This window comes from Caenorhabditis remanei, chromosome X (assembly GCF_010183535.1).
Source record: "Caenorhabditis remanei strain PX506 chromosome X, whole genome shotgun sequence".
Lineage (NCBI taxonomy): Eukaryota > Metazoa > Nematoda > Chromadorea > Rhabditida > Rhabditidae > Caenorhabditis > Caenorhabditis remanei.
Window position 1 is genome coordinate 12,237,845 of NC_071333.1, and position 26,387 is coordinate 12,264,231.

Sequence of the window (26,387 nt, forward strand, 5' to 3'; positions counted from 1 at the left end):
AACAACTTTTTACACATTTACGTTCAGATTTGAAAGTTGGTATTTGCGAAGCTTCAACTAGTACTACGAAACATTGGAAAAAAAACTGACCAGATGAGAGTGACGGGAGCAGACAGATTTTCTCAAAAAATAAACATTTGAGAAAGAGAGAGAGAAAGCTTTTGTTGATTGGTTCAATACGAAGAAGTTATACAACACCGCACTATCTAATGAATTATGAATCCTGAGAAGCTGGGGAACTAACTGATACCTTCTCCTTTTCTCGCTCCTCTCTTCTTCCCACTCAACACATACAAAGATGCACACTTTTTGAGGGAGAAATGGAAAAAGGGCCGTCTTGACAAGACTTGACACTTCTATATTGAATGCTTTTTTGAGCCAACACTGCGCTTCAATATTAGAGCTAATTAGATGAAAAAGGCGTCTTCAAGCACTGCATTTTTTTTCTATGCAATTATAGAAGAGGGATGTCTTGAAACAAAAACATTTGAATTGATGTCATTATTCAGAAACAAAGAAGCTACAGTATGACAAAGCTGTTCTTTGATGGAGAAAAGTTTTGAATCAAAAAGCAAGAGATATGAAACTGCGATACGAAGTCAGATGATTGGAAGAAAATAAAATGTGAAGAATACTGAAAGGGTGGGAAAATATTGAGAAAACTGGTGTGAAAGAAAGGGAAAAAGAGAGTGCACAAACCTGAAGGGTGTTGAAAGATTAATAGGCAAAAAGATTGTGATATGTGATGGATGAAAACTGAACGAATACGACTTTTTTGCGGAGAAGAAATGGGTGTCATAAATCTTCCTGGTCCCTCCAATTCTTATTTTTAAAATAGCTGTCGTTGACTCATGATGAAAATAGATGTGCACAGACGAACACATTACAATTGGCTCCAATTCGAAAATGCACTTTCACACTTTTTTGGTATCGTTGGGGTATAAAAGGAAATATGAAAAGAAGCAAACTATCAGAGTCTCTCTTTTTGAGAATCATGATGCCGTTTATTGCTGTCCCCCAATCTCGAGGTGAATATTTCGCATATCTGTGAAGTCTGCGAGCATAATGGGAGCTATATAAACGTAATTGGCTGGTGTTAGACAGTGGACGGCACTGTCAACAACCACAAAGTGGCTCAAATTTAAGATAGATGAAGACAGTTGTCAATAAAGAATTTTCTACCAATATTTAGTTTTACGAGCGTTTGTTCGATTGACTACTGTATCTATTTGTTTCAGAATCGGAGAAAATGGATGTCTGCCTAGTTGGAAGCTGGGCAAAAATAGCGAATGGTGAAGATGGTCATGAGATGGCGGAAAACATTTTCCTGAACAGGTACATTGAAAATCATGACTTCACTAAATATGTTATTATTCAGGGACAATATCGTGCCACTACCAATTGATAAAAGTTACCTTTCCGATTTCCGTGAGAAGCATCCCGATGTGAAAGCAGCACTTGTCAATGGAATTGAGTACTTCGATGACCAGTACTTTGGGGTGAGCATGTTTAGATTCCAGACGAATAAAATATCAGTGTTTACATTTCAGACTGGCGAGTCAGAGGCCATCTGTATGGACCCTCAACAACGAATGTTGATGCAGGGAGTGATACAAGCATTGGAGAATGCTGGAGTCACTATTGAAATGGCTTCAGAAGCGCGCGTGGCTGTGTACACTGCCGCCTGGTGCTATGACTATAAGGATCTCCTTCCACCAGATCAGTATATGGCGACGGGAAATTCGGCGAGTGTCATGTGCGGAAGGTACGTGAAATTATCCGCATGAGCGGTAGAGCTGAGATAATGGAAGTGTATTGCATGGTATAGTGAATAACTCATTAATTTTAACGACGTTAGAAAGTACACAGAGATAAAAATGTAACATCAGATATCAGGAACGATTACAAAATTTTGTTGAATGAGAAAATTGAAATAATACAAGTTAGGATAGTTATGTAAGAATGTGTTGGTTGCAAGAGTAATATTAAAGCCTTCAAAACTTTATGTTTAGAATAACCTACTTCCTGAACTCTCGAGGAGCCGCTGTTGGAATTGAAACCGCATGTTCCTCATCTCTTGTTGCTTTTCATCTTGCTCGACAAGCAATCATGTCTGGTGAGACAAAACTTGCTCTTGTCTGCGGAGCTAACCATGTTGGATCGAGGTACCTCTAGAACTTAACTCAAGCGTCTCATTAATCTGTTATCAGATCATTCCACTCGTTGTACAACTCTCACATGGTTTCCCCTAACGGACGTCTGGCTGCATTTGATCGTTCTGCGAACGGTTTCGTTAGAGCAGAATCATTTGCTGTTGCAGTTCTCTGCTCGAAACAATTTGCAGAGGAAAACAATCTACGCATTCACTGTGAATGCATTGGCTCTGCTTTCAATAGTGACGGAAAAACTCCATCGCTTACCGCTCCAAACCCAATTTCGCAATATGAGGTGAGATAAAATATTATGATAATGAAATTAGACCATGAAAATGAACTCAGAATTATCAAAACAGCAAGTAAATCCTCATATGAGAAATTACAGGTACAACTTGAGGCATTGAAAGGAATCGACAGAGATACCGTACAGCTGGTAACATGTCACGGAACTGGAACTAAACTAGGAGACCAAGTGGAACTGACCGCCATCAAAAAATCGTTTAAGCCGGATATCCGTGTCATGAGCCCGAAGAGGTGAGATTAATATGCAGCAATATGTGCAACTATTGCTATTTCAGCTCCATGGGACACGGAGAGGGCGCCGCCGGACTAATCGGAGTGCTTCAATCTCTATATTCAATGGAACAGGGGATTATTCCTAACCAGCTGCACCTCCAATTGCCGTCTGAAGATTTGGGCGATGAAAAGTCAATGGCTTTTGTGAATGAAGAGATGGATTTGAAAAAAGTGGCAATTAGCTCATATGGATTCGGTGGAACCAATGCGTGTGCAATTATTACTAAACCAAAACCAAATGCCATAAAAACCGAGTCATATGCAGAATCGAAAGTGCTCTTTCTCTCTGCCAAGAGTCACGAGTCGTTGAAAATTCAAATTGAGGAAATTACGGGATTTTTGGCTCAGTCAGATTCTGACTTGGAAGATATTTTGTACACTATGAATGTACGAAAAACCAAATACGATGTACGTGCTGCTGTATTCGGTAAACACCAAGAAGAGATTGTCAGAAAACTACAAAACCATGAATATTCTATGACAAACTCTCAAGAAGGCACATTCGAAGTGGAATTTGGAGAAGGAAACGAGAAGCTTTGGTTGTTGAGAATGCTCTATGAGAAAAATGAAACATTCCATTCGGCAGTGGATAAATATTGTAAACTGGCTGAATCGTGTGGCTTCCCTGAGGCGAGAACAGCTCTTTTCTTCCCGTTTAAGCTGACTCTCACTCCACTCACTTATAATGTTTCCCGTCTTATATCGAGCATGGCTACATTTGAGCTCCTCGTGCAATATAACACTTTGCCGTCTAAGCTTCGAGGAAAGGGACTAGGACAGATTTTCTGTCTTGCCGCTGCCAAAGTCATCAGTTTTGAGAATGCAGTTCAACTTATCAAGGGAGTCGTTGCAGAGGCAAATCTGACTGATATTCTTTCGAACATTGATTTGAAAACTTTAAAAATACCAATCGAGATTCAACATTTGAAAAGTACAGTCAAGAAAATACTACCAATTCATATCTCTGGAGAGTTAAAAGAAACTGCGATTCCAAATTTGATGACGTTCTTGGTGAATGGAAAGGAAGTCACCGAACTGGACCCAATCAAAAAAGTGCAAAGTCTCAATTGCCAACTATTTGCTTCTGGTTTTGACCCAAAACTGATATTCCGTGGTCAAATCGTCAAAACACCTGGATATTCCTTCCTGAAGAGAAAGTTCTGGCCAGACTCAATAAAAACTGGATTAGCTATAACAGATACTATTGATGAAGAGGTGACATCAGGAATCTCAGCATCAGAAATTGAGTCTGCGGTTAGAGCAATTGTGAAACAGTTTCTGGATATTGAGAATGATGACGTCAATTTGTTGGAGACTGGTGATGTAGACTCATTGACCTCTATTGAGATGGTCGAAGCATTTGGAACTGCTGTCAACCAAACAATGCCATTCGACTTATTAGAAAGTTACCCAACTGCTAGAAGCATTATCGAATTCTTAAAAACTCTTGTTGCCTCTGTTCCAACAGTTCAACAAAAAACAAAAAGTGCTAAGAAAAAGTCTATCGGACATTCAGTGGAAACTGATATCAACGTGGCTGCCACTGACTTTATGTTTGCCGGTGTTGAAGGAGAAAAGGAACTTTGGGATACTTTACTCACCTCCAAACTCGTAACCAATAAAATCTCGGATACAAGAAAAAAGCAATGTGAAGGTGACGCTGGACTGGAAGTCGGCTTGTTGAAACAAGACATTTCGTTATTCGATAACTCATTCTTCTCCGTCGCAAAAGATGAAGCGGGATTCGTAGATCCTCAACATCGTCTACTACTTCATTCTGCTTACAACGCACTTGAGAAATCAGGATTGACTGCAATTCCAGATGCAGATCTTTTCCTTGCAATCAGTGCGCATTCTGAATACCGCACGTTGGCTGAAAAACATGTTGAAGAACTCGATGAACGACTTTGGATGGGAACTGTACACAGTATGGCTGCAGGAAGATTGGCTGCACTTCTGGGAATCAGAGGTCGGGCAATTATTGTTGACACCACTTGCTCATCTATTGCTACTGCTTTAGAAATGGCCGTCAACTCTATCAGAGAGGGTGAGAAATTGCATAAAAATTTTATCCGGCTTTCATATGTCTTATTCCAGGAAAACAATACGCTGTTGTAGCTACAAGTCAGTTGATTCAATCCTCCAAATGGTTGTACTCTCTGAGAACTCTATTGGATCATCATAATACAAAATCATTTTCTGTTGATGGAACAGGATTTTGTCGTTCTGATGGAGTTGGAGTTATCATTCTGAAGGCTGCGGAACCTGGGGACTCAGCTGTTATCAAAATTTCGGAAGCAAAGAGTCATCACTGCGGAGCTGTCATCACTCCAGTGGTTAGTGCAATTTCTCAGCTCCTGGAAGATGTTGGAGATGTAACTTATGTAGAAGGTAGTTGTCCAATCAAAAAACTAATGAACGGAAGATAATTGTAGGACACGGAACTGCAACATCAGCCGGTGACAGTGCTGAATCACTGGCTTATCAAAAACTTGGAAAAGAACTTATCATGTCTTCAGTGAAAGTGAGTTCGTAAATAAGGAACGTAAATTGAAATCAAAAATTTAGGCTCAATTCGGACATTGCGAAGTTGCATCCGGCCTAATTCAACTCATGAAAGTTGCCTCTTTGAGCAATCATGGAATAGTTCCTGCCGTTGTTCACAATTTTTTGCCGAATGAACATATAAGGTTGATCTCAATCAAAAAATATCGAAAAACTAAAAGTTTATAGGCACAACAATGATATTCGGTTGCCATTTGTATCTGAGGAAAGTGAAATTCGGGAATCTGCTATAGTTTCATTTGGTATCACTGGTACAAAAACTGTGGTGACTACAAAGAAAGTGGATGTAACGGAGAGCAAGAATCAGGCCAACTGCTTCATGCTACCAATTAGTGCAAAGACTAAAGACGCTCTCAAAAATGCTTGTTCTTCTTTGATTGGAATGATAGAAAATAGTAGCGAGAGTCTTCACGATATTTCCACAACACTTCAAAAACAGAAAACAAACTTCAAATGGCGTGCTGCGGTTGTGGGAAGCAATCACTCCGAAGTAGTTCGCAATTTAAAAAGGTGATTGAATACTTCTAATACTCCCACTATCCAATTTGATTTTAAATTCTTCAGGATTCTGACGAGTGAAAGTGGAAGCATAACATCAAATTGGCACATTTGCACTAGTCCATTTTCCATTGGATGTTCTTCATTCTTTAACAACATTCCGGAATTTGAAGATCATTACTCCCTGTTCTGCCATCGCCTTCGCTTTGAACCACATTCTGATACAGGATCCTTGTATCACTTGCTGTCAATAACATATGCTCTAATCAAAATTATTATTCAACACAAAATCACTTCATCATTTGCCGTTGGAGGATTCAACAGTTTAGTTGTTCTTGCTGCCGTTGATGCAGCACCATCTCACTACCTCAATGATCTACTTCATGCTTTTGTAAACAATGACGTCAGAATGATGAAGAGAATCGCTAGAGATGTCACTATCAATATCGAGAACTTGGAAATCTTCAATTTGAAGAGAGAATCTATCACAACTGCCAGACAAGCAGTTGATGCCACAATTGATATCAACCCGACAAATGTTCGTCTGTCAGAGGATGCTGTGATCTTATCTCCAAACGAGACGTACCCATATACTGAACCATTGCAAAACATCACTGACTATTTCAAACTGATCGGTGAAAAGTTCACGAGAGGAGCTAAAATAGACTTTGTCAGTATTTTCGGGAAGCCGTCAAAACTGATAGATCTTCCTGAATATCCGTTTAACAGAAAGTCTTTCTGGCTTCCAATTCCGGAAAATGTTCAACTAAAAAACAATGAAATTCATGCATCTCTACCAAATGATTACGAGTTTCTGCTGAAGTCTGAAAAATGGAGTCATGTGAAGAACCATGTTGTGGATTCAAAGATAGTGCTGCCAGGAGCAACATCTATCCGTTTAGTCTATCAGCTGCATGGGAAGACATATGTCGGAATGAGCAATATTGATTTCTTGAATAAAATCACTCCGACTGAAACACCAACTATTGTGAAGTTGAGGGAACAAAACGGATTGGCTACATTGTGCTTTGGAGAAACAGATGCCATTAGCTTCAGTTTCTCCGACTCTCAAGATTTCAACCTTGTTCCAAATGAGCGATTGAATTCCGAAGTTCATCACGGTGACAGTATCTACCAGCGATTTTCAACCAGTCATTTGACCTATCGAAATGAGTTCCAGATGATTGATTCTCTCAGATTCACAATGGGAAGAGGAGAAGCGAGATTTGCGGAAATTACTAACTTGGACATTCTTATTGACGGTACGCTTCAAGCAATTGTCGGAGGCTATTTCTTTGAGAATCCTCATGACCAAAGTCCTTTTGTTCCATTCACTATCGATAAACTGTCGATTGTGACCGGTGATATTGCTCAGAAGCAGTTGCATACTGTCTTCACCTATGATTCTTCCGAAAACTTTATCACTGGCAATGCCACAGTCTATGACGTGTTTGGAAACGTGAGTTGTTGTTATTTTCTTTTTTCAAATTTTATAAAAAATTTTGTTTCTAATTTCAGGTAATTCTGCATATATCCAATGTGACGTTCAAGCGACTCAATGGACAATCAGCACCGTCCATCTCCTCTAAAACTGTTGATACTTCAAAAATTACGAAGAAAATTGAGAATGAAGATTTGAAGAGAGCGTCGAAGAATATGCTCCATTTGTGGTTTGAAGAAAACTTCGGATGGACTGATATTGATAACACAACTGGATTCTTTGATCTCGGGTTAACATCGATTCAAGCTGTGAAACTGAGGAATACTATCAAATCAAATTATCCAAATGCTTCATCCACTTGTGTGTTTGACTACCCAAGTATTGAACTTCTCTCAGGATATTTGTCTACATTGAATGATCCCCCAGCATCGGAAAATCAAGAAGATGAGACCACCGATGAAAGAAAAGAAATGGAAGAAGATCATCCTCCAACACGATTGGCCCAAAACCCTATTGGAGTTATGGCAGCAGCATGTCGCTTACCAGGTGGAGTTTCATCTCCAGCCGAACTTTGGGAGTTGCTGAAAATTGGAAAGAATGCATCATCAAGGATTCCGGCAACAAGAGTTCAAACAAGAAACACGCTGATATCAGGTAAATCTCCAAAAAATAAGTTCCTTGTCAACAATTTACGCTCAGGTTCAAAATATGGAAACCCAGTTGAAGGTGGAAACTTCATCACCCAAGATGTTACACAGTTCGACCCTGCATTCTTCAAAATTTCTAAGAGTGAAGCTGAACTTATCGATCCTCAGCAGAGAATACTATTGGAATGTGTGCAAGAGTGTTTAGAAAACAGTGGTGTCACAGAAACGAGTAGTGTTGGAGTATTCGTCGGATTAATGGAGAAAGAATATCAAGATATGATGGAGTCGTCTTCAATTCTTGCTATGCTGGGATCTATGGCTGCTGTTATTGCAGGTCGTGTAAATTACGTATTTGGATGCTATGGTAGGTTGAAAAATGGTTAGATCAATGTGAATATACTGTTCCAGGACCCTCCGTGACTATTGACACTGCATGCAGTTCCTCACTTGTTGCTCTGGAAATGGCTGTGAATGCTCTGCTTGATAATCGGTGCTCCAAGGTTATTGTTGCCGGAGTAAATCTAATTTTGAATGAGAAAGGTATTTTATTTAACTGAATAAGATAGTTGACTTGTTTGATTATTCAGGACAAGGATTAAGAACTAATGGAAAAATGCTTTCTCAACACGGAATGTCTTTGAGTTTCGATTCTCGTGCTTCTGGATACGGAAGATCTGATGGTTGTGTTGTTTTGATGTTAGAGTTGGCGAAACCCAATTTCCATTACATGTCAACTATTCAATCTGTAAATGTGAATCATGGTGGGCGAAGTGTATCCCTAACAGCACCAAACGGAGTTGCTCATAAAATGTTGCTAACATCAGTCATCAATCAGAGTCCATCTCTAGCAATTGACTACTGGGAGGCTCATGGAACAGGTACACCACTTGGAGACCCTATTGAATTTAACACTTTGTCTTCTATTCTACAAAACATTATCATCGGTTCCGTGAAAGCGTCACTTGGACATGGAGAAGCTTCAGCAGGTACATGTGGATTGCTAAAACTTTTCTTGATGCTGACATACCAATATGTCCCAACTCTGATCCACTTCCATGTCCTCAACAAAGACATTAACGCTGGAAGCATTCGTCTTCCGATTATTGGAGAAGAAGCCGAATTGGTGTCAGCTGGAATCAGTTCATTTGGAGTCAGTGGAACAAATGCTGCAGCAATCGCTTTCAATGACAATAACAAATTGAAACCATACACGCATATCCACAAGTACTACATTCTGCCGATATCTGCAAAGAATCAAACTTCTCTCGATCAACTAGAGAAGCAGATTCTTTCTGTTATTCCAATGACAGATGTACCTATCAGCAGTATTGCTAGTGCGCTAGCCAACAATCGATCTCATTTCACTATCCGGAACGCACTGATGATTTCTCATTCTGGAAGAGTGATCTCCAAAGTGGAAGGAAAACCACATCGTGTTGCTAAGAAAGACAGATTCCATGTGAAACTTGGTGAAAACGTTATGGATGCAAGCCTTCTACAGTACGATGTTGTCAATGAAATGTATACTGTTGCTTCATTGAAAAATCCACAGTCGTTTGCCATGAAATTTGCTGTTATCAAGTTCTTAACTTCACTATCTGAGTATGTTGAAATCGTTGCATCGTCCACTGAAGAACTCCTGGCTATTCTCTTAGCAGATGGGTCTCTGAAATGGGATAAGTTTGACAAGAAGCTTCTGGACTACCCAACGGGAAGTTTATTGAATGAACTTGCTGACTTAAACTTGAATGGAACCACCTGTTCTGCAATCAAGTGCTATCAATCTCAACCGGAAAGTGTCATATTGAACAGTCCGTTAGAAATAATGGAAACGATCATGAATCTCTATGTCGCAGGTTATGAACTTGATTGGAGTACGGTCTATTCACCTGTTGAGCAGTTTGTAGCTTTACCAAATTATCAATTCAACAAACAGGTACTTTGGTTTGAGGATCGTGGAGAGATTGTAGATCACTATCTGATTGGAACAGTTGACGAGGAAACCGATAATACTATTACTCTGAAAAATCAAATATCGGAGCTTCGACACCCTCAATTCTTCAAGGGAAAACCGATAGATGTTGGAACAATGACAGAAATTGCAATTGAAGCATTGAAAATTAGGAATGAGATTCCATTTTCTATCCAGAATTTGAAAACTGAACAAATAACTCTTATCAAACCTGCTTGGCTGGAAACGATTGTGAAGAAAGAAGAAGAAGATGAAGGATTCACTGTTTCTGCATTTATTGATGATAAGAAACTGTTCACTCTGAGTGCCTCTCCAGTTGAAATTGATAATATTGAGCTGCCAGCTGTCGAAGTCCAAATACCAGATAAAGTTGTTTATTTGAAAGAATGCCCGAATGCTGTCATTCGAAGACAACGAAATATGATCTACGTTGACTCCAGATCGGAACCATCTCCCTTCCGTACTGCAAATATTGTACTTAATGAGATCATTGGATTTGCCCCAAATCCATCGGACATGTTTGTGGAGATTCTTGGTGTATTACCAGCGGTTTACTATATGGTTCAAGTGGATGATGGAGCATTGTGGCAGTTCCAGGTAGCAAACATAATAGGGAATGAATTTTAAAAATACATTTCTTCCAGATGATCTCTCAAGAGAAACGTGTTCTTTCTAATATTTATGTGCTGAAGGATGCTAAGGGATTGGAAGTTCCAACTGTCCGAATGCACAAGAAATCCACTTTATTATCTTCTCAGGAAGCCGGTATTGTTGCAGCCAGAACTCTTCAAATGGCTGTTAGAAGCAAGGTGGGCCTTTTTTAAATATACTTCAAAAATTATAGCGCAAATTTTAGGTGTGTCTCGCAGTTGGCGATGTAATTGACTCTGGAGTAGAAATTGACGATAGTCAAATGAGTACTGGATTCTCTGAACTTGGAATGGACTCTTTGGCAACAGTAGATCTGTTGAATCGGCTCAATCAAAAATATTTCCCAGGTAATTTTCACTTAATTTGTATAAATATGACAGAGTGTTTTTTTTTTCAGAAATTGAGTTGACTACAAGTGACTTATTCGACAATCCAAACATTATTGATCTTTCAATCATGATTGAACAACTGCTAAATGAGAAAGGAATCCAAGCACCATCGGAACCAGCGACTCCAAAACTCTCACTTCGTGAACGAAAACTGTCCATTCCAGCCATCAGAGCTCAAGAACTAGCCCAAATCGAGTTTGTGACGAACTACAATGCGCAACAGAAAGAAGAACAAGAAGAAGAGCAAAAATTGGCTGAAATGAAAAACGAAACCAGTGCACCAAAGGAAGATGACGTTGATAGAACAGATATTCGTCGTAAAATATCCTCTGCAGTTTTTGATTTAGCAACTGAAACACTGTCTGTTGAAGATCTCGACTCCAAAGGATTTACTGAACTTGGAATGGATTCTCTTTCGATTGTTGATTTTGTAAACCGTTTGAATGAGAAATACTTCCCAGGAGATGATATCACCGCTAGTGATGTATTCGATTACCCGACTGTTGATGAACTTGCTGATCATATCGTTCGAAAGAAGAGTATTTCGTTATCAACTGCTCCGGAATTGGTTGCAGATACGGATAGAGCTGAAAAGGTTGAGATCACTGTAAATGGAAAAGAGCACCCTGAACTTGAACAGCTCACTCAGTGCTATGTACTGACGGACAACAAGAATACCACATTCACTTCTGATATAAACTTGACTTCTTCTGGATCCAAGTTTCATTTGATTAATTCATCGACTCAAAAACCGATTATTGAACTAAATCCAGATGGTGGTCAGGACAAGGAACTTCAAAGATGCTTAGACGGGAAAAATAACATATTGATTTCCCTTGATCACTTTGAAAACGCCGTGGATGTTCTCTACATGACGCTTCTGAATTTGATGAAAACTATCTCTAAGAACAAAATCAAGTGTCACTTTGCCGTATCCAACAAGTTCAGTCTTGGTAACTCGATTGCTAGAGCTTTCATGAAAACTGTTACCTCGGAGAAGCACCCACTCATCAGTTTCGAATGGGACCAAAAAATTCAACAAGTTAGTTTTGTTGACTCTGATTCTGGAATCAGTGGTAACTGGTTGATCACCGGAGGATTGAGTGGAATTGGATTTGAAATTGGAAAGTTTTTGGCGAACAACGGAGCTGAAAACGTTATACTCGTCAGTAGAAGACAGCCGACTAATGATGTTCTCAAGGAGATCAAAAACTGGAAAGCATCGGTAAGAACATTTGTTCTGAAGATATTTTCCATTATAACTTTTTTCAGGTGAAAACAATTGCTGCCGATATTAGTGACAAGCAAACTCTGGTAAAGGAACTAGAGAAAATCAGAGTAAACGTCACAGGAATCATTCATTCTGCTGGTGTTCTGAAAGATTCAAAGATTGAAAGGCAAACAAAAGATTTATTCAATCAAGTTTTCAAACCAAAAGCTGATGGCGTTCTCGTTTTGGAAGAAATTGAAAAGCATTTCAACTACAAGGTGAATTTTATCCCACATGGCGTGTCATTGTTATTTTCAACTTTTTCCAGATCGAGAACTTCATCATGATGTCATCATTCACTGCAGCCTGCGGAAATGAAGGACAATTAAACTATGGAGTAGCCAATGCGTACTTGGAGCACCAAATTCAACGTCGTCGGCGTGAAGGAAAATCCGGATGTGCCATTCAATGGGGAAATTGGATAGACACTGGAATGGCTACCAACGCTCATGTACGAAAGTTCCTTGCAGACCTCGGATTCTTGGGACAACACAACAAAGATGCCCTGAAATATCTGAAAGTTTGTATCGAAAAGAAACCTGAAGTCATTATGGTCGCTAATATTGACTGGGACGTGATTTTGAAGAATCGAAAGGACTTGCCAAGAGATCTTATCAACAATGGAATTATTTCATTCGAGAATTTAATTGTTGAAAGAAAAGAAAGTGAATATTCTGCATCATCTCATGAAACAACTGACTTTGAAGAAGTTCCAATAAATGTTGCAGTAGAAGATGAAGAAGAAGTTTTGGAACTCATCAAAGAGAAAGTGTCATCTATCTTGAAATATGCTCCAAGCAAACTGAAAAGCAACAAGAACATCATGGATATTGGATTAGACTCCAGACTTCTCGTCGAATTTTTGAACTTTATCAACGCTACATTCAAGACTAAACTGAATCTGTCCGATGCTTACAACTATTCGACACTTGAAAAACTGGCATCTCATATTTTTGAGAAACTGACTGCAGTTGATGTTGCCGTTACTTCTGAAATTGAAAACCATGTGGAGGAAACCAAAAAATCTACAGATTTCTGTTCATTTTTTGGTGTGAATCTTTTCTTCAACGACAAAGATAGCATTGAGAGATCAAAATCAGAAGCTGTCAGATGTTTGGAATCTGGGAAACCGCTGCCAACTTCTGGAAATTTTGCAATTCCTGTCGTCGGAACTTCCATATCAGATGTGATCAAGAAAATTGAAACTGTTACTCCACAACAAGCTAAAACCTGTCAACAAAACTCAAAAAGTGTTATGATGCTCACTGGTCAAGGATCCCAATATCCTCTTATGGGAAGACAACTGGTAGAGAACTATGAAGTGTTCCGAACAACGCTGAAATCCTGTCTTGCCAAGTGTGATGAATACTTACAAGGAGATGTCAGTTTGTGGGAAATTCTGTTCAACACTGACCATTACAAACTGCTACAATTAACCAAGCACATGCAACCCATCATGTTCTGTTTTGGTTATGCAACTGCTCAATTATGGCTCTCTCTTGGCGTTGTACCCGACTATTACTTAGGTCATAGTGTTGGAGAACTTGTAGCTGGTGTTCTTGCCGGGATAATGTCAATTGAAGATGGTCTTCGTTTGATTGTCGAGCGTGGAAAAGCTATGGAGAACATTGCTGGACTAGGAGCTCTTCTTGCAGTTCAACGAGAAATTGCCGATGATGTTCTTCGGAAGTTTAAGGTTTCAGTGGCCACGATTAACAGTCCAAAACAAGTAGTCTTTGCGGGAACCAAGCCTGAGCTTGATATGGCATTAGCATTTGTAAAGGGGCAGGGTGAGTGTCTCATTGTTTTCCCGTTTTCCTCTAATCCTCCTTCCTTTTTAGGCAAACAAGGCACGTTTGTCAACCAGACGTACCCCTTCCACTCCAACCTTATCGAAGACATTCATCTCGTTTCTCTGCGCACATGTCTCGCCGAAATACGCTTTCGGGCAGGGACTACTGCGTTGGTCAGCAATGTGACAGGCCAGATAATAAACACGTTCTCGGAGGCCTACATCATCAAACACACAATTTCTGCCGTCAAGTGAGAGACCCTGTCGCATTGCCCTATCCAAATAGAGATTATTTAGATTCGTAAATTGTGTGGAGACGCTGAGAAACGAGGGTGTCACAGTGTGGATAGACGCAGGGCCGGCTGCAGTCCTCGCAACATTTGTGAAGAGAATTATTGAGCCAGCGGAACTTGCGAAACACAGAATTGTTCAGACTTGTAAGGAAAAAGATTCAGACGTCGAAACTCTGGTGCAAGCATGTCTCGAGTTGGAGCAATCTGGATTAAACATTTCATGGCCAACACTTTATGGTTGTGACAAGAACGAAGATGCTCCACTTGTTCAGTTTCCCGTGATTCAAGAAGATTCAATTCACGATGATGAATTTGAAGTCTTGGAGGGTCATCGGCTCAATGGAAAAATAATTGTTGCTGGGGCATATCAGATGTTCAAAATGGACCAACTTGTCAAATCTCGAGCCCCGGGATTAGATCTAGTATTGAAAAATGTGAAGTTTTTGAAGCCGTGGTACATCGAGGACTGTAAAAACTTTCAAATCCGCTGGAACTCTGATATGACGATTGAGTTGGTGGTGAAATCAGTGACAATGTGTTCTGCAAAAGTTGATATGAAAGAAGGACAACTGGTTGCAGAGAAAATCGGAGAAAATGAACAATCTTTCGACGTCCATGACTTCTATGAAACACTGTATCGGAATGGACTGCAATATGAAAGTGGTTTTAGAAGAATGGACACAGCAAAGCGATCTGAAAAACGTTGTTTCTCCGAATTGAAACCATCTACATTCGCTTGGCCTTTGATTGACTCTGCAATGCATTCTATAACTGCAAGTGTGGTCCCTCGTCGTCCGGACAGTTACTTTTTACCAGTTGCAATGGGTCAAGTAACAATGAGAAATGAACAAGATTTCAAACTATCGAATCTTCACTCTCAAACTGTAATCACTTCGGAAACCGAAAAATTCATACAAGTCAATGTCATTTTGTTTGCTGGAGATCTGATCATATGCGAGGTGCGGAACATGACAATCGTGGTTTTGAAACTGGTTCCAATTGCAACTCCAACACCGACTCCAACTGCAACTGCCGCATTGGAGACAACAAAAACGGAAATTGAAATAGTAGGCTTTGATATCACACTGCCTTATAATCAAATCTCTACGAACTCTGAAAATTGGCAGTTTTTGAAAACAAACAGAGTCAAGCAACCGCTTCAGAACCGTTTTTCTGAAAAAGGAGATAATCTTTGCGTCGGTTTGCTCGACACAGACTCACGTTACTGGGATCCTGAATATTTTGGGATTCGTCCTAGCGAAGCTTCATACATTGATTTGCAACAAAGGCTGCTTCTTGTTAGTGTTGCTAAACTTCTCGATTCATTGCTTATCGCTAACCTTCCCAGTAAAACCGGAGTGTTCATTGGATGTTCCACTTATGAATTCTCTCAAGTTGTGTACGCTCATAGTCATGAAAATCCAAGAGCAGAGTGGGGTGGTGGTACCTCGAATTCTGCTTTGGCTGGTCGGATCGCTCATTGGCTAAAACTGAAAGGCCCAGTTCTTACTGTAGACACTGCTTGCTCTTCTTCATTTTATGCTTTGACTTCCGCTTGTGATGCTATTCGTTCCGGACAATGCGAATATGCAATTGTTGGAACAGTCAACTTAGTTCTGCATGAAATGACTACAAACGTGCTTCAAAACGCCAAAATGACTGTTCATGATTTCTGCAAAGCTTTTGATGTAGATGCTAATGGATACAAACGGTCAGAAACAGTTTGTACAATGCTTTTATCAAAGCCTCAAAACATGAACAGTGTTAGTACGTTAGTTGATTGGGCTACCGGACACAACGGGAACAGTTCATCTCTATTCACTCCGAATGGTACGTCTCAATTGGAAGTGATGAAGAAAGCTACAAGAACTGTTGAAGATATCGTTGCTGTAGAAACGCATTGCACTGGTACCAAACTTGGCGATCCAATTGAATTAAGCGCAATTTCAAAATTGATTTCTGCTGAATGCTCAATCAACAGTATCAAATCAAATGTTGGTCATTCCGAAGGTGCCAGTGGACTGGTTTCACTCTGTGCTCTTTTGATGTCAACACATTCCAATTATAAACAAGCACAACTGCACATAAAATGTCCAACCGAAGTGATAAGAAGAAGTAATATGCATTGCCAGTTTGTTGGCGAAGAGTTATTTCTAAATACAAATGCATCGGTTCTTATCAATAACTTTGGTTTCACCGGGTCGAATTGTTCTGTGGTCGTGAAACCAAAGTCAAGAAACTTGGAAACTTTAGAAGAATGCCACATTCTGTATCCAATGTTGATGTCTGCTCACACAATGGAATCACTCAGAAAATACATCGACCAGTTTATCCAGTTTGTCACAGCTTCCTCAGCTTCGTTGCATGACATCATGATCAGTTTACTTCAGAAAAAAGTACACGTTCACCGTCATTTTGTGATATACGACTACAGAAGGAAAATTGTTCTGGAAAACCAAAATGAAATAGTTTATCACAATGACGATAGACTTGAAATGTTGAGAAAGAAGTGTATGCTGTTTTTGAAAGAAGGAGCAATACCATTTGATCGAAAAACCAGTTTTCGTAAAGTCGAATTACCGCCAATCATTTTCAATAACAGTTTGCACTGGAAACTGAGACCGTTCCACGATGACATTTTCAAAACTCGTCAAGTCTCGTTCCGTGAAATTTTCTATGAAAAAGTTCTTGTTGAAAAGCAACCTCTTTTGGAAGCCACCACTATCAGAAATGTGGCATGCATTGGGAGACTGAATCTTATACCAAAAATTGAGATGGATGAAGTATCTTGTTTTGTGAATGGAATAATTGTGTTCCACCCGCTGACAAACAGTATTGAAGAGTTTTTGAAGCTGACTGATTTATGGAGTCGACTGAAGCCAGATCAGAATAATGTGGTAATTGTATGTTGCTTCAAAAATGGAACATCTCACACTGAATGGACAGGAGTGCTACGGTCATTAGCTTCAGAGAAGTTAATTCCCTACAAGTTTGTTTCCATCGAACGAATTGATGAATTGAAGAAAGAACTCAACAATCATGATGTCTTTGAGACTATTTTCTATAGAAACCATGCCCGTTTCGTGGAGAGAATGAAAAAATTCACTCCAAATTTCAAAAAGAAATCTGAGTATAGACAACTTTTAATATCTGGTGGAACTGGAGGAATTGGCAACGCTGTCTTGAATGAGCTGAAACCAAAAAGTTCAACTATACTTACACGACAAAACAGGAGAAATGTAGAAGAAGAAAATACTTATGTGAAATCAGACGTGGCGATATACCAATCTGATACTCAATATGAACATGTTTTCCATTTTGCTGGAAATGTCCAAAATGCATCACATTCCAGTATGAGAAAAGAAAAAGTGGAGGAATTATTGTTAACAAAACTACAAGGAGCCAGAAATTTGGTCAAGTGCTGCTCCAAGCAAGGAACATTTGTGTTCTCATCTTCAATTGCATGTATTCTAGGATCGTATGGACAATCAAATTATGCTTTTGCAAACGGTTTGGTCACTTCGTTTTTAGAAACGACCCCATTAAAGTCAAACGTTATTCATTGGGGTCCCTGGAAAGAAGTTGGAATGTTGGCAAGGTCGGAATGCGATGAAATAAACAAAGCACTTGCTATGAATGGCTGGAATCCGTTATCCAATTCTGATGCACTTTCGGTATTCTCTACTGATGTTATGAATCCAAAAAGTCAAGTAATAGTTTTTGATGGAGATTTTGAAGAAATTGTAGCAAGACAACCGCATTTACGGAAATTCCTCTCAGAAATCGTTAAAGAGAAGAAAACTCCAATTAAAGAAAACCCGTCTAATTTCGATAATGTTTTTTCTGATGTAGTAGGTATCAAAGACATGGAGAACAAAACTCAAATTCCCTTCATGGATCTTGGAATTGATTCTTTGTGTATGGAAAACCTAAGACACACTCTCAACGTTGAACTCGGTTTAGACCTGAACGTTTCTATAATGTTTGAAAACGCTACGTATGAAAAACTGAAGGCTTACACATCAAACCTATTGAAATTGAAAACTGGAAAATCGAAAAACTCAGAAAACGAAATCAGCTCAGAACACAAAATAGACAATGACAACCGTGTTGCTGTAATTGGATGGAGTGCTGAATTTTCTGGAGCGCAGAACATTGAAGAATTCTGGAACAACTTACTCAATGGAATCATTTCAACTAACATAGGAACCAACCTTCTGAACTCTCCGTTTGGCTTCGATAACAAGTTTTTCAATATATCTGATGAAGATGCGAAAATGTTGGATCCTCAAGTAAGAAAGTTCATTCAACATGCGTATTTGGCTTTGGAAAATTCTGGATACATTGAACTACGAACTGAATTGAAATGCGCCGTTTTTGCAGGAGCAGAACCATCCGACTACGGTAGACAAGACGAGCAAGATGATGCCATGAGAAAACTTTTTGTGATGAATATGAACAATTATCTTGCAACTTATGCTTCTTACTGTCTCGATCTGAAAGGGGAGGCTGTATCAGTTTACAGTGCGTGTTCTACCACTTTGGTAGCTGTAGCAAATGCAATAAAGTCGATTCAGACTGGTTCAATTGATTATGCATTGGTAGGAGCTGCATCAATAGCAGAGGTTTCGGAGTCTCTCAATGGATATGGAGACTCAAAAAAAACTATATTTTCAAAGTCAGGAGTATGTCGACCGTTTGATAAAAACTCTGAAGGAATTGTGAGAGGATCTGGTGTTGGATGTTTAGTTTTGAAAAAGTATTCGAAAGCTGTTGAAGAGAAAGACCATATCCATTTTGTCATCAAGAACTATTCCATCAGCAACGATGGACTTTCACGAGCAAGTTTCATGGCTCCCAACCCAGCTGGCCAGTTGAGATGTATGACAAGTGTGCTGAATAAACTGACTGATGATGAAAAACAAAGAATTGAGTATGTTGAGTGCCATGCAACTGGAACTAGACTTGGAGACACTATTGAAATGAGTTCTCTTCAGACTGCTTATGGTTACAAGAAGAATTTACTAATCGGATCTTGCAAAGCCAACATTGGACATGCGTATGCTGCCTCGGGGCTTGCATCATTGATAAAATGCGGCATGATGTTACAGACAGGAAGAGTTCCTCCGCAAGTGAATTTCTCTGAGTTCCGTGATGGTTTTGGAAATTTCTTCAGAGTGAACACCGAAGAGGCTGAGATCAAGAAGAATAGTCTAATTGGTATTGATTCATTTGGAATTGGAGGAACAAACGTTCATATGATTCTCGAATCTCATTGTGTACAAGAAACCAATTTGAGAATGCAGTATGAATTGCAAACACACATCTTTCCGTTGTCTGCAAAATCGGAGAATGCTTTGAAAAAGTTGGAAGAGACCGTCATAAATTATTTGAAAAATGACGATCGAACTTTGAGAAATCTATCATCCACTTACATTCACGAGAGAACATTGATGGACCATCGGACATACTTTATTTCCGATATAAAGAACAACCAAACCATTATCAATAGAGGTCCAAGAATCAAATGGCAACCTAAATCTCCAAAAGTTGCTCTGTATTTTGCTCCTCAAGGTGTTCAATTTTCGAATATCTTACCTGAAGAATATCATAATAATGTAATCTATCAAAAAGCAATTCAACGACTTTGCAACTCTGCAAATAATCTTGGATTGAGGAACTTGGAAAGAATTCTGTATCCTACTAATATGGAAGACGATCTCATTCAATCCATTGAATATTCTCAAGTGACTCTTTTCGTCCAATGCATGGCTATTTACGAATCACTCAAAAAAGTATTGAAACCCCAATTGCTAATCGGGCACAGTGTTGGTGAGTATACAGCGGCAGTGATTTCAGGAGTGTTGAATGAAGATCAAATGATAGATTTATTAATCAAAAGGAGTCGACTAATTGGAGAGACTGACGAAGCACGAATGTTAATGGTGTGGAACTATGAAAAAACTCTTCCCGTAGATGTCGAAGTCTCTGCAATTATTGATATCAATACCAAATGCGTTGTTGGGCCAATCAAAGCAGTAGACGAGTTTGAAGAATCACTCAGACAGCAGCATATCAAGTATCGAAACATCAAAACGAATTACGGATTTCATTCTCAAATGATGCAGCCCATATCAACAAAATTCAAAAATGTATTCTCCACACTACCGGCTAAAAAGCCTGAAATTCCAATGATTTCTAGCATAACGGGTTCCACAATCCCCGATTTCAATGCAACTTATTGTCACAATCATCTCACAAGTCCAATCAATTTAGATCGGGTCGCCGATGCTATAATTAAATCAGGCGTGGATATTGTAGTGGAAATCGGTCCAACTGGTGTGTTGTCTAACCTCTTGGCAAAGAAAAACTCAAAAACCGTAGTCATCCCCACATGTGGAACAAAGAAACACCCAAAACAGTCACTTATGGAGTGCATTGGAGAGGTTTGGAATCATGGAGTCGACATACGTGGATTATTCAAAAAAACAGACATTGACGGTAACGCACCAGGATATTGTTTTGATGAAACCCAGTTCAGTAAAAACAACGACTATGCCAAGAATATAAAGCAAAATATTGAAAAACAGTTCAAACTGTACACGGAAGACTGGATAGAAGAAGACAGTTGTGATGCCATCGACTCACCTGCCTCTTTTGAGATTTATGACAGAAGTGTGACAGCCACCACGTCTTCTATTTTGGTTTTTCTGCTCGAAGAATCTGAAGGTCTTCATACGAACTATTTCGACGTTGAAAGGTTTTTAAAATATTCTCATCAGCATGAGACGATTCTTTTTATTGCTAACAGTGATCACCCTTCCAATCAAATGGTTCTCGGACTTCTTCGTTGTCATCAATTGGTTTCCAGAACAAGAATCAAGTACATCGAGAACCTGGATTACCTTGAAGTATCAAATATTGTTGCAAAAACAGTGAACTGTGAAGGATTGTATCTTCGCTTGGCTTCAAGTGAAGTTTTCTGCCATCACTTCAAGGAGATGCTTCCAAGATCACCTCCAAATAGTCCTGTTGAAGGTCATGCATTAGTATTCGGAGCAAATGGATTTGTTGGAAGAATAGTAGTGGAATATTTGAATTTATTGAAGATCAATGTCATCCCTGTTGCTCGTAATTCAAAGTATACTTGCGACATCACTGATTCGGAAAGTGTCAAAAAAATTATCGAATCAATTGGCTTGAATCACTTCACCCTGGTTGTTAACTGTGTCGGGAAAGAGTCCTCACCAAGTGTTGTCAAATCATTTGAAGAGCAGGAATTGGTACTTTCGTCAAAAACAAGAGGCAATCTGAATATTCTTAATTGTTTTGAAGAAAATCAAATCGAAGTTGACAAATACATCACGTTCTCATCACTAAGTTCAACCATCCCATTGCTTGGTAACTCGGATTACGCTAGTGCGAACTGTTTTATAGAGGCTTTGTCAAGGCAAAAGTTTGAATACATTCAGAAGTTATTGGTTTTGTCATTGCCGCCCCTGGAGGGAAGTAGAATGTATTCCGAATCGACTTCATCAACAAAGCAAATGTTGAGTCATGTGTTGATGAGCAAAAAATATCTTGTGGATGTGTTCAAGGATACATTCTTCTCGGATATAGACGGATCAATATTCGTGTCCCCCTCTAATCCTTCTGAAATTGCATCGAAAAGTCTAAAACATAATAGATCTGGTGAGAATGAGGATGAACCGACAATCAAAGCAGAAGAAGTCATGAAACAAGAAAATGGTCTAGAAGATTTGATCAAAAAAATTTGGAAAACGACGCTAGGCCAATCATTGGTAATTGACGATTCATCTAACTTTTTCTCACTTGGAGGAGATTCTCTGAGTGCTCTACAAGTTGTATGGCAAGTGCAAAAACAAACTGAGATAACTGTGGAAGTGAATGACTTGTTTGATAACCCCACTCTGGTTGAGTTTGGAAAGCATATCGAACGCTTGAAATCAACTAAACTCGAAGATGGACCAATTGACGAAGACGACCATATCCCAGACTACAATAATATCCGACTGACACATTCCCAGACGCAGATGTTTATGCTCCGTCAAATCGACGCTACTTCAAAATACAATGTAATTTTCGAAATTGTTATCAACTACGACAATGAGTTTAGCTGGGAAAACTTGAAATATTCTCTACTCTCCCTGGTCGCTTATCAAGCAAGTTATCGTAGTTTGTTTGGTAACACTAGCCCCCCAAATCAGAAGTTGTGTTCCCTCACAGAAAGTTTTCACAATCTTGATGATAGATGTGATCTCATCGAAGCGATTTCTCATGAAACGAATCACTCGTTTGACATTGGGGTAACGACACCATTACGAGTACGAATTGGTGAGGACTGTGATAACAATCGAATTCACATCGTTTTCAATCAACATCATATTCTCACCGACGGATGGTCTATGACTATTCTCGCAGATACTATCAACACGTTTTATAATTCCTATAAAAATGGAATTGATCTCCCAAGAAAGTCACATCAGATGATCACTAAACTAGCAATCAAACAAAGCCAGGAATTTGAAAAACTGGAAGACAAAATCAAAGAAGTTGTGAAGTATTACAAGAATTCAAATCACACTGTGATCCCTTATGATACAAATTATGGCTCTGAAGAGAATCACACGAGATTCATTAAGAAAATTCCTGCGAGATTGTGGACCAGAATTACCGACTTGTCGAAAAAGTTCAGTACTACAACTCACCACATATGCCTGGCGTTTTTCTGTGAGTGCATCCGCTATTTTACTGGACAATCTGAGATAATGATCGGGTATGCTGACTCTGGAAGGAACACGGAAAATTCGAATCTCATCGGATATTTTTTGAATAATGTATTGTTCAAAACATCAATCTCCCATGATGTCGTAGAATTTGAAAAAATTTTGAAGATTGTATCGAAGTCTCTTGAAACTAGTCGGAAGTTTTCAAATGTGCCATTCCACAAGATTGTTGAACAGAATAGAGAATTGAATGCGATATCTATATATTTCAACTTCCGCCAAAAACTCGACTACCCAACAGTGTCTATTCCAGGAGCAAACTGTGAAATCAAGCATATTTCCTTGAACAATGCGTTTAGTTTTTCATTCACCATTGATGAAACCCCTTCCGGTTCTCTAATTTCAATCGACTATGATTGTTCAAAATACTTAAAGTCCACTGTCAATATGTTCTCGAACATGTTTTTGAAAAAGGTGAACTTTTCCAAAAACAAAATCATACCCGTTCGTCGAGCCGACTACCCTTCTCATCTTTTCCAATGTGACTTGTTGACCTCTTGGAAGCTATTTTCGGAGGAACCTGCACTTTTGCTCTCATCAAACACCATTTCCTACTCTGAACTGGCCCAAAAAATTGAGTGCACGGCGACAAACATTCAGAAACAATTTCACATTTTGAGAGCGGTATGTCTGAGAGAGGATGATATGATTGGGATTGATTCAAGTTATCCACCAACTGCTCTACTTGCTTGTTGTTATTTGGGCATCACTTATTCTCCACTAGACCCAACTTGGCCGAAAGACCGTCAGAAGTTTAGTGGAGAAAAAGTTCAGATGCTTTTCAAATATGATGCACTACCAAAGTATTCGAAAATCAGAAACTTTCAAACAAGAACCCTCTACGGTGGAATGTACACCATTTTTACGAGTGGCTCCACTGGAGTCCCAAAAGGTGTCTTTATGGCTGAACGTTCGGTCTCCTCATTTCTGACATCAGCGACAAAACAATGCATGTTCCGTGAGAAAGTGCGTGTTCTCGATTCGGTCAAACAAGTGTTTGATGTCAGTGTTTCAAACATCTTTGGAACGGTGTTCAATGGTGGTCTTCTCATTGCTCCCGACCACTCAACAACAATAACCGAAAAACTTCCAAAGTGTCAATACGTTTTCTTACCGGCCGCCGTGTTCAATGGATTTACCACCAAAACAATGAGCAGGCTAAAAAATGTGGAGACACTAACAATCGGCGGAGAGACAGTCTCGAATGGTGTTCTGCAGAAAACGTTGCAACTATTACCGAATATGAGAATCATACAGATTTACGGACCCACGGAAACATGTGTTTGGTCTTTAACAAACCGTTGTCAATTATCATCGGAGAATATTGGATCAAGACTTGGGGCTTCAATGGAAAACGAAACATACCAAATACAAAATAATTATGTACGTGGCATTCTGGATATTCGAGGAAGGTCTCTGGCTCGTGGCTACATAACATCGGACCCCACCGGAACATCGTTTATAGATAACTACTCTACTGGCGATGTAGTTGATGCTAGATCAGGTTACCTACAATTCATTGGAAGAGTTGATAACCAAGTCAAATGGAAAGGTGTTCGCGTGGATTTGGCGGAACTTGAAAAAGAGTTCCTTATGTGCTTAGGCTTGCTTCAGGTTGCTATTGTTTATTCGAATCAAATGCTTATTGCTTTTATGGCTGGAAACAAAGCGAAAATGCAGTACTCCGTGCTTCTGGAAAAATTGAAAGATCGGACACAGATACCTGACCATTTCTTGCAAATCGAAAAAATGCCTTTGAATTCTAGTGGAAAAATCGAGAAGTCTCTACTTTTACAGGCATTTGAGAAGATTCGAAAGTCCTATAAACGAGAAATGGTCACATTGGAGAATTCGTTGGAAGAGAAGGTACAGCGATTCTTGATTTTTTCAATTTCAGAATTTTTATTATTTCTAGGTATCAAAAGTATCAAGTGAAGTTCTTGGTCGTCAGACATCGTTGACTGACAAGTTCACAGAAGTTGGTGGTAACTCTTTGACCTCAATTCAACTTGCGCATCGGCTCACCGATGAGTTGAAATTTGAAGTCAAGGCTCATGATATCCTTCAATCAAACAACTTCAAGGATTTGAGCAATCAATTAGCTAAATCTGTTGAAAAGCCATCTTCAAAAATTCCAAATGTTATCACCAAACTGAGAGAGGTTGAGTGAATACTAAATGAAAACTGTAACTTTAAGAATTTAGATTCCAAACTCAAAATTCAACATCTATCTGGTACATGCTATAGGCGGAACCATCTACCCGTATTACTCATTCCTGCAAATCTTCCCGAAAAACATTTCCCTTTATGGAATCGAGTTCGATTTGAAATACCCATCAAACGACTTGAGAGAACTTGCTCATTTCTATGCTCGAGAGGTATCGCATTGTTTTTTTCATTAATAACAAAACAAGTGTTCTTGCAGATTGCTGCTCATGCCGGAGAAAAGCAAATCTTTGTTATGGGTCATTCGATGGGAGGAATTATGAGTCGCGAGATAGTAGCAGAACTAAAAATTTGGGGTTATGAAATCCCATTCGTCATGCTATTTGATTCATGGGTCCTCCGAACTAATGAACTTGACATTGAGAATATCAAACAATTTATTACGGTAAGTACATTAATAAATTTGAATCTAATATCTGTTATATCTATTGCAGTATGTCTTCTCCGGCCTTCCAGACAGTGAACATCGTATTGATAGAGCGGTATGCATATTTTTGGTACTCGTTCCTTGAGTTATTTTTTAATTGTAGATCAAACTCGCCCAACTTCTTAGAGAATACAAAACTTCCGTTTCCGACACCAAATTATATTTATTCAAGAGTAAGCAGCTTGGAGATGCTGCGTTCAAAAAAGCTATTAGGTGAGTTCAAAACTGTGTTTTGAATACCATAATATGCCAAATTTCTATTCTTTTTTAGAGTCGATCTGAATGAGGAACTGTCTCGATCTATGACTTGTAACGGATTCGATGAGTTATCCCTCCAGCCGATTGAAACCTACTTGGTAAGAAATTGTTTTAAATCGGTTCATATTTCACAAAAACAAGTACTTTTCAGATTGACGGCGACCACGAATCCTGTCTCAAAGCCGAAAACTTGAAAAAAGTAAAGGATTTGATTCTTGCACCTTTCAAACCTTATTTTGATCACGCCTAATTCTGCATTTGATTTGTTTATTTATTTTAATAAAATGCATCACTTCAATAATAACTTGTATATTTGTTTAACCATAGAACTTTCTCATGCATTCATCTCATCATTCACGTCGTTCTATCCAGAAAAAAGTCTGTTTACCGCTTCCTACCTCCGGAAGTATACCAATTCA

At 39.1% G+C, this 26,387-nt stretch overlaps 1 protein-coding gene across 1 annotated transcript; it reads left to right on the top strand.

Annotated features, from left to right (window-relative positions):
• Positions 1-997: 997 nt before the first annotated feature.
• On the top strand, positions 998-26,218 carry GCK72_024424 (uncharacterized protein; the record flags this gene model as incomplete). The annotated part of the gene is made up of 31 exons (XM_053735881.1): positions 998-1,028; positions 1,239-1,335; positions 1,379-1,499; positions 1,551-1,765; positions 2,013-2,165; positions 2,211-2,448; positions 2,542-2,690; positions 2,735-4,779; positions 4,830-5,123; positions 5,168-5,256; positions 5,301-5,422; positions 5,466-5,807; positions 5,862-7,254; positions 7,314-7,890; positions 7,936-8,247; positions 8,292-8,423; positions 8,471-10,452; positions 10,500-10,664; positions 10,712-10,853; positions 10,904-12,120; positions 12,168-12,383; positions 12,434-13,955; positions 14,007-14,208; positions 14,255-24,923; positions 24,973-25,218; positions 25,262-25,435; positions 25,483-25,668; positions 25,718-25,765; positions 25,814-25,923; positions 25,982-26,066; positions 26,120-26,218. The coding sequence occupies 31 exons, from the start codon at positions 998-1,000 to the stop codon at positions 26,216-26,218; spliced, it is 23,373 nt and encodes a 7,790-aa protein (XP_053579447.1).
• Positions 26,219-26,387: the final 169 nt, after the last annotated feature.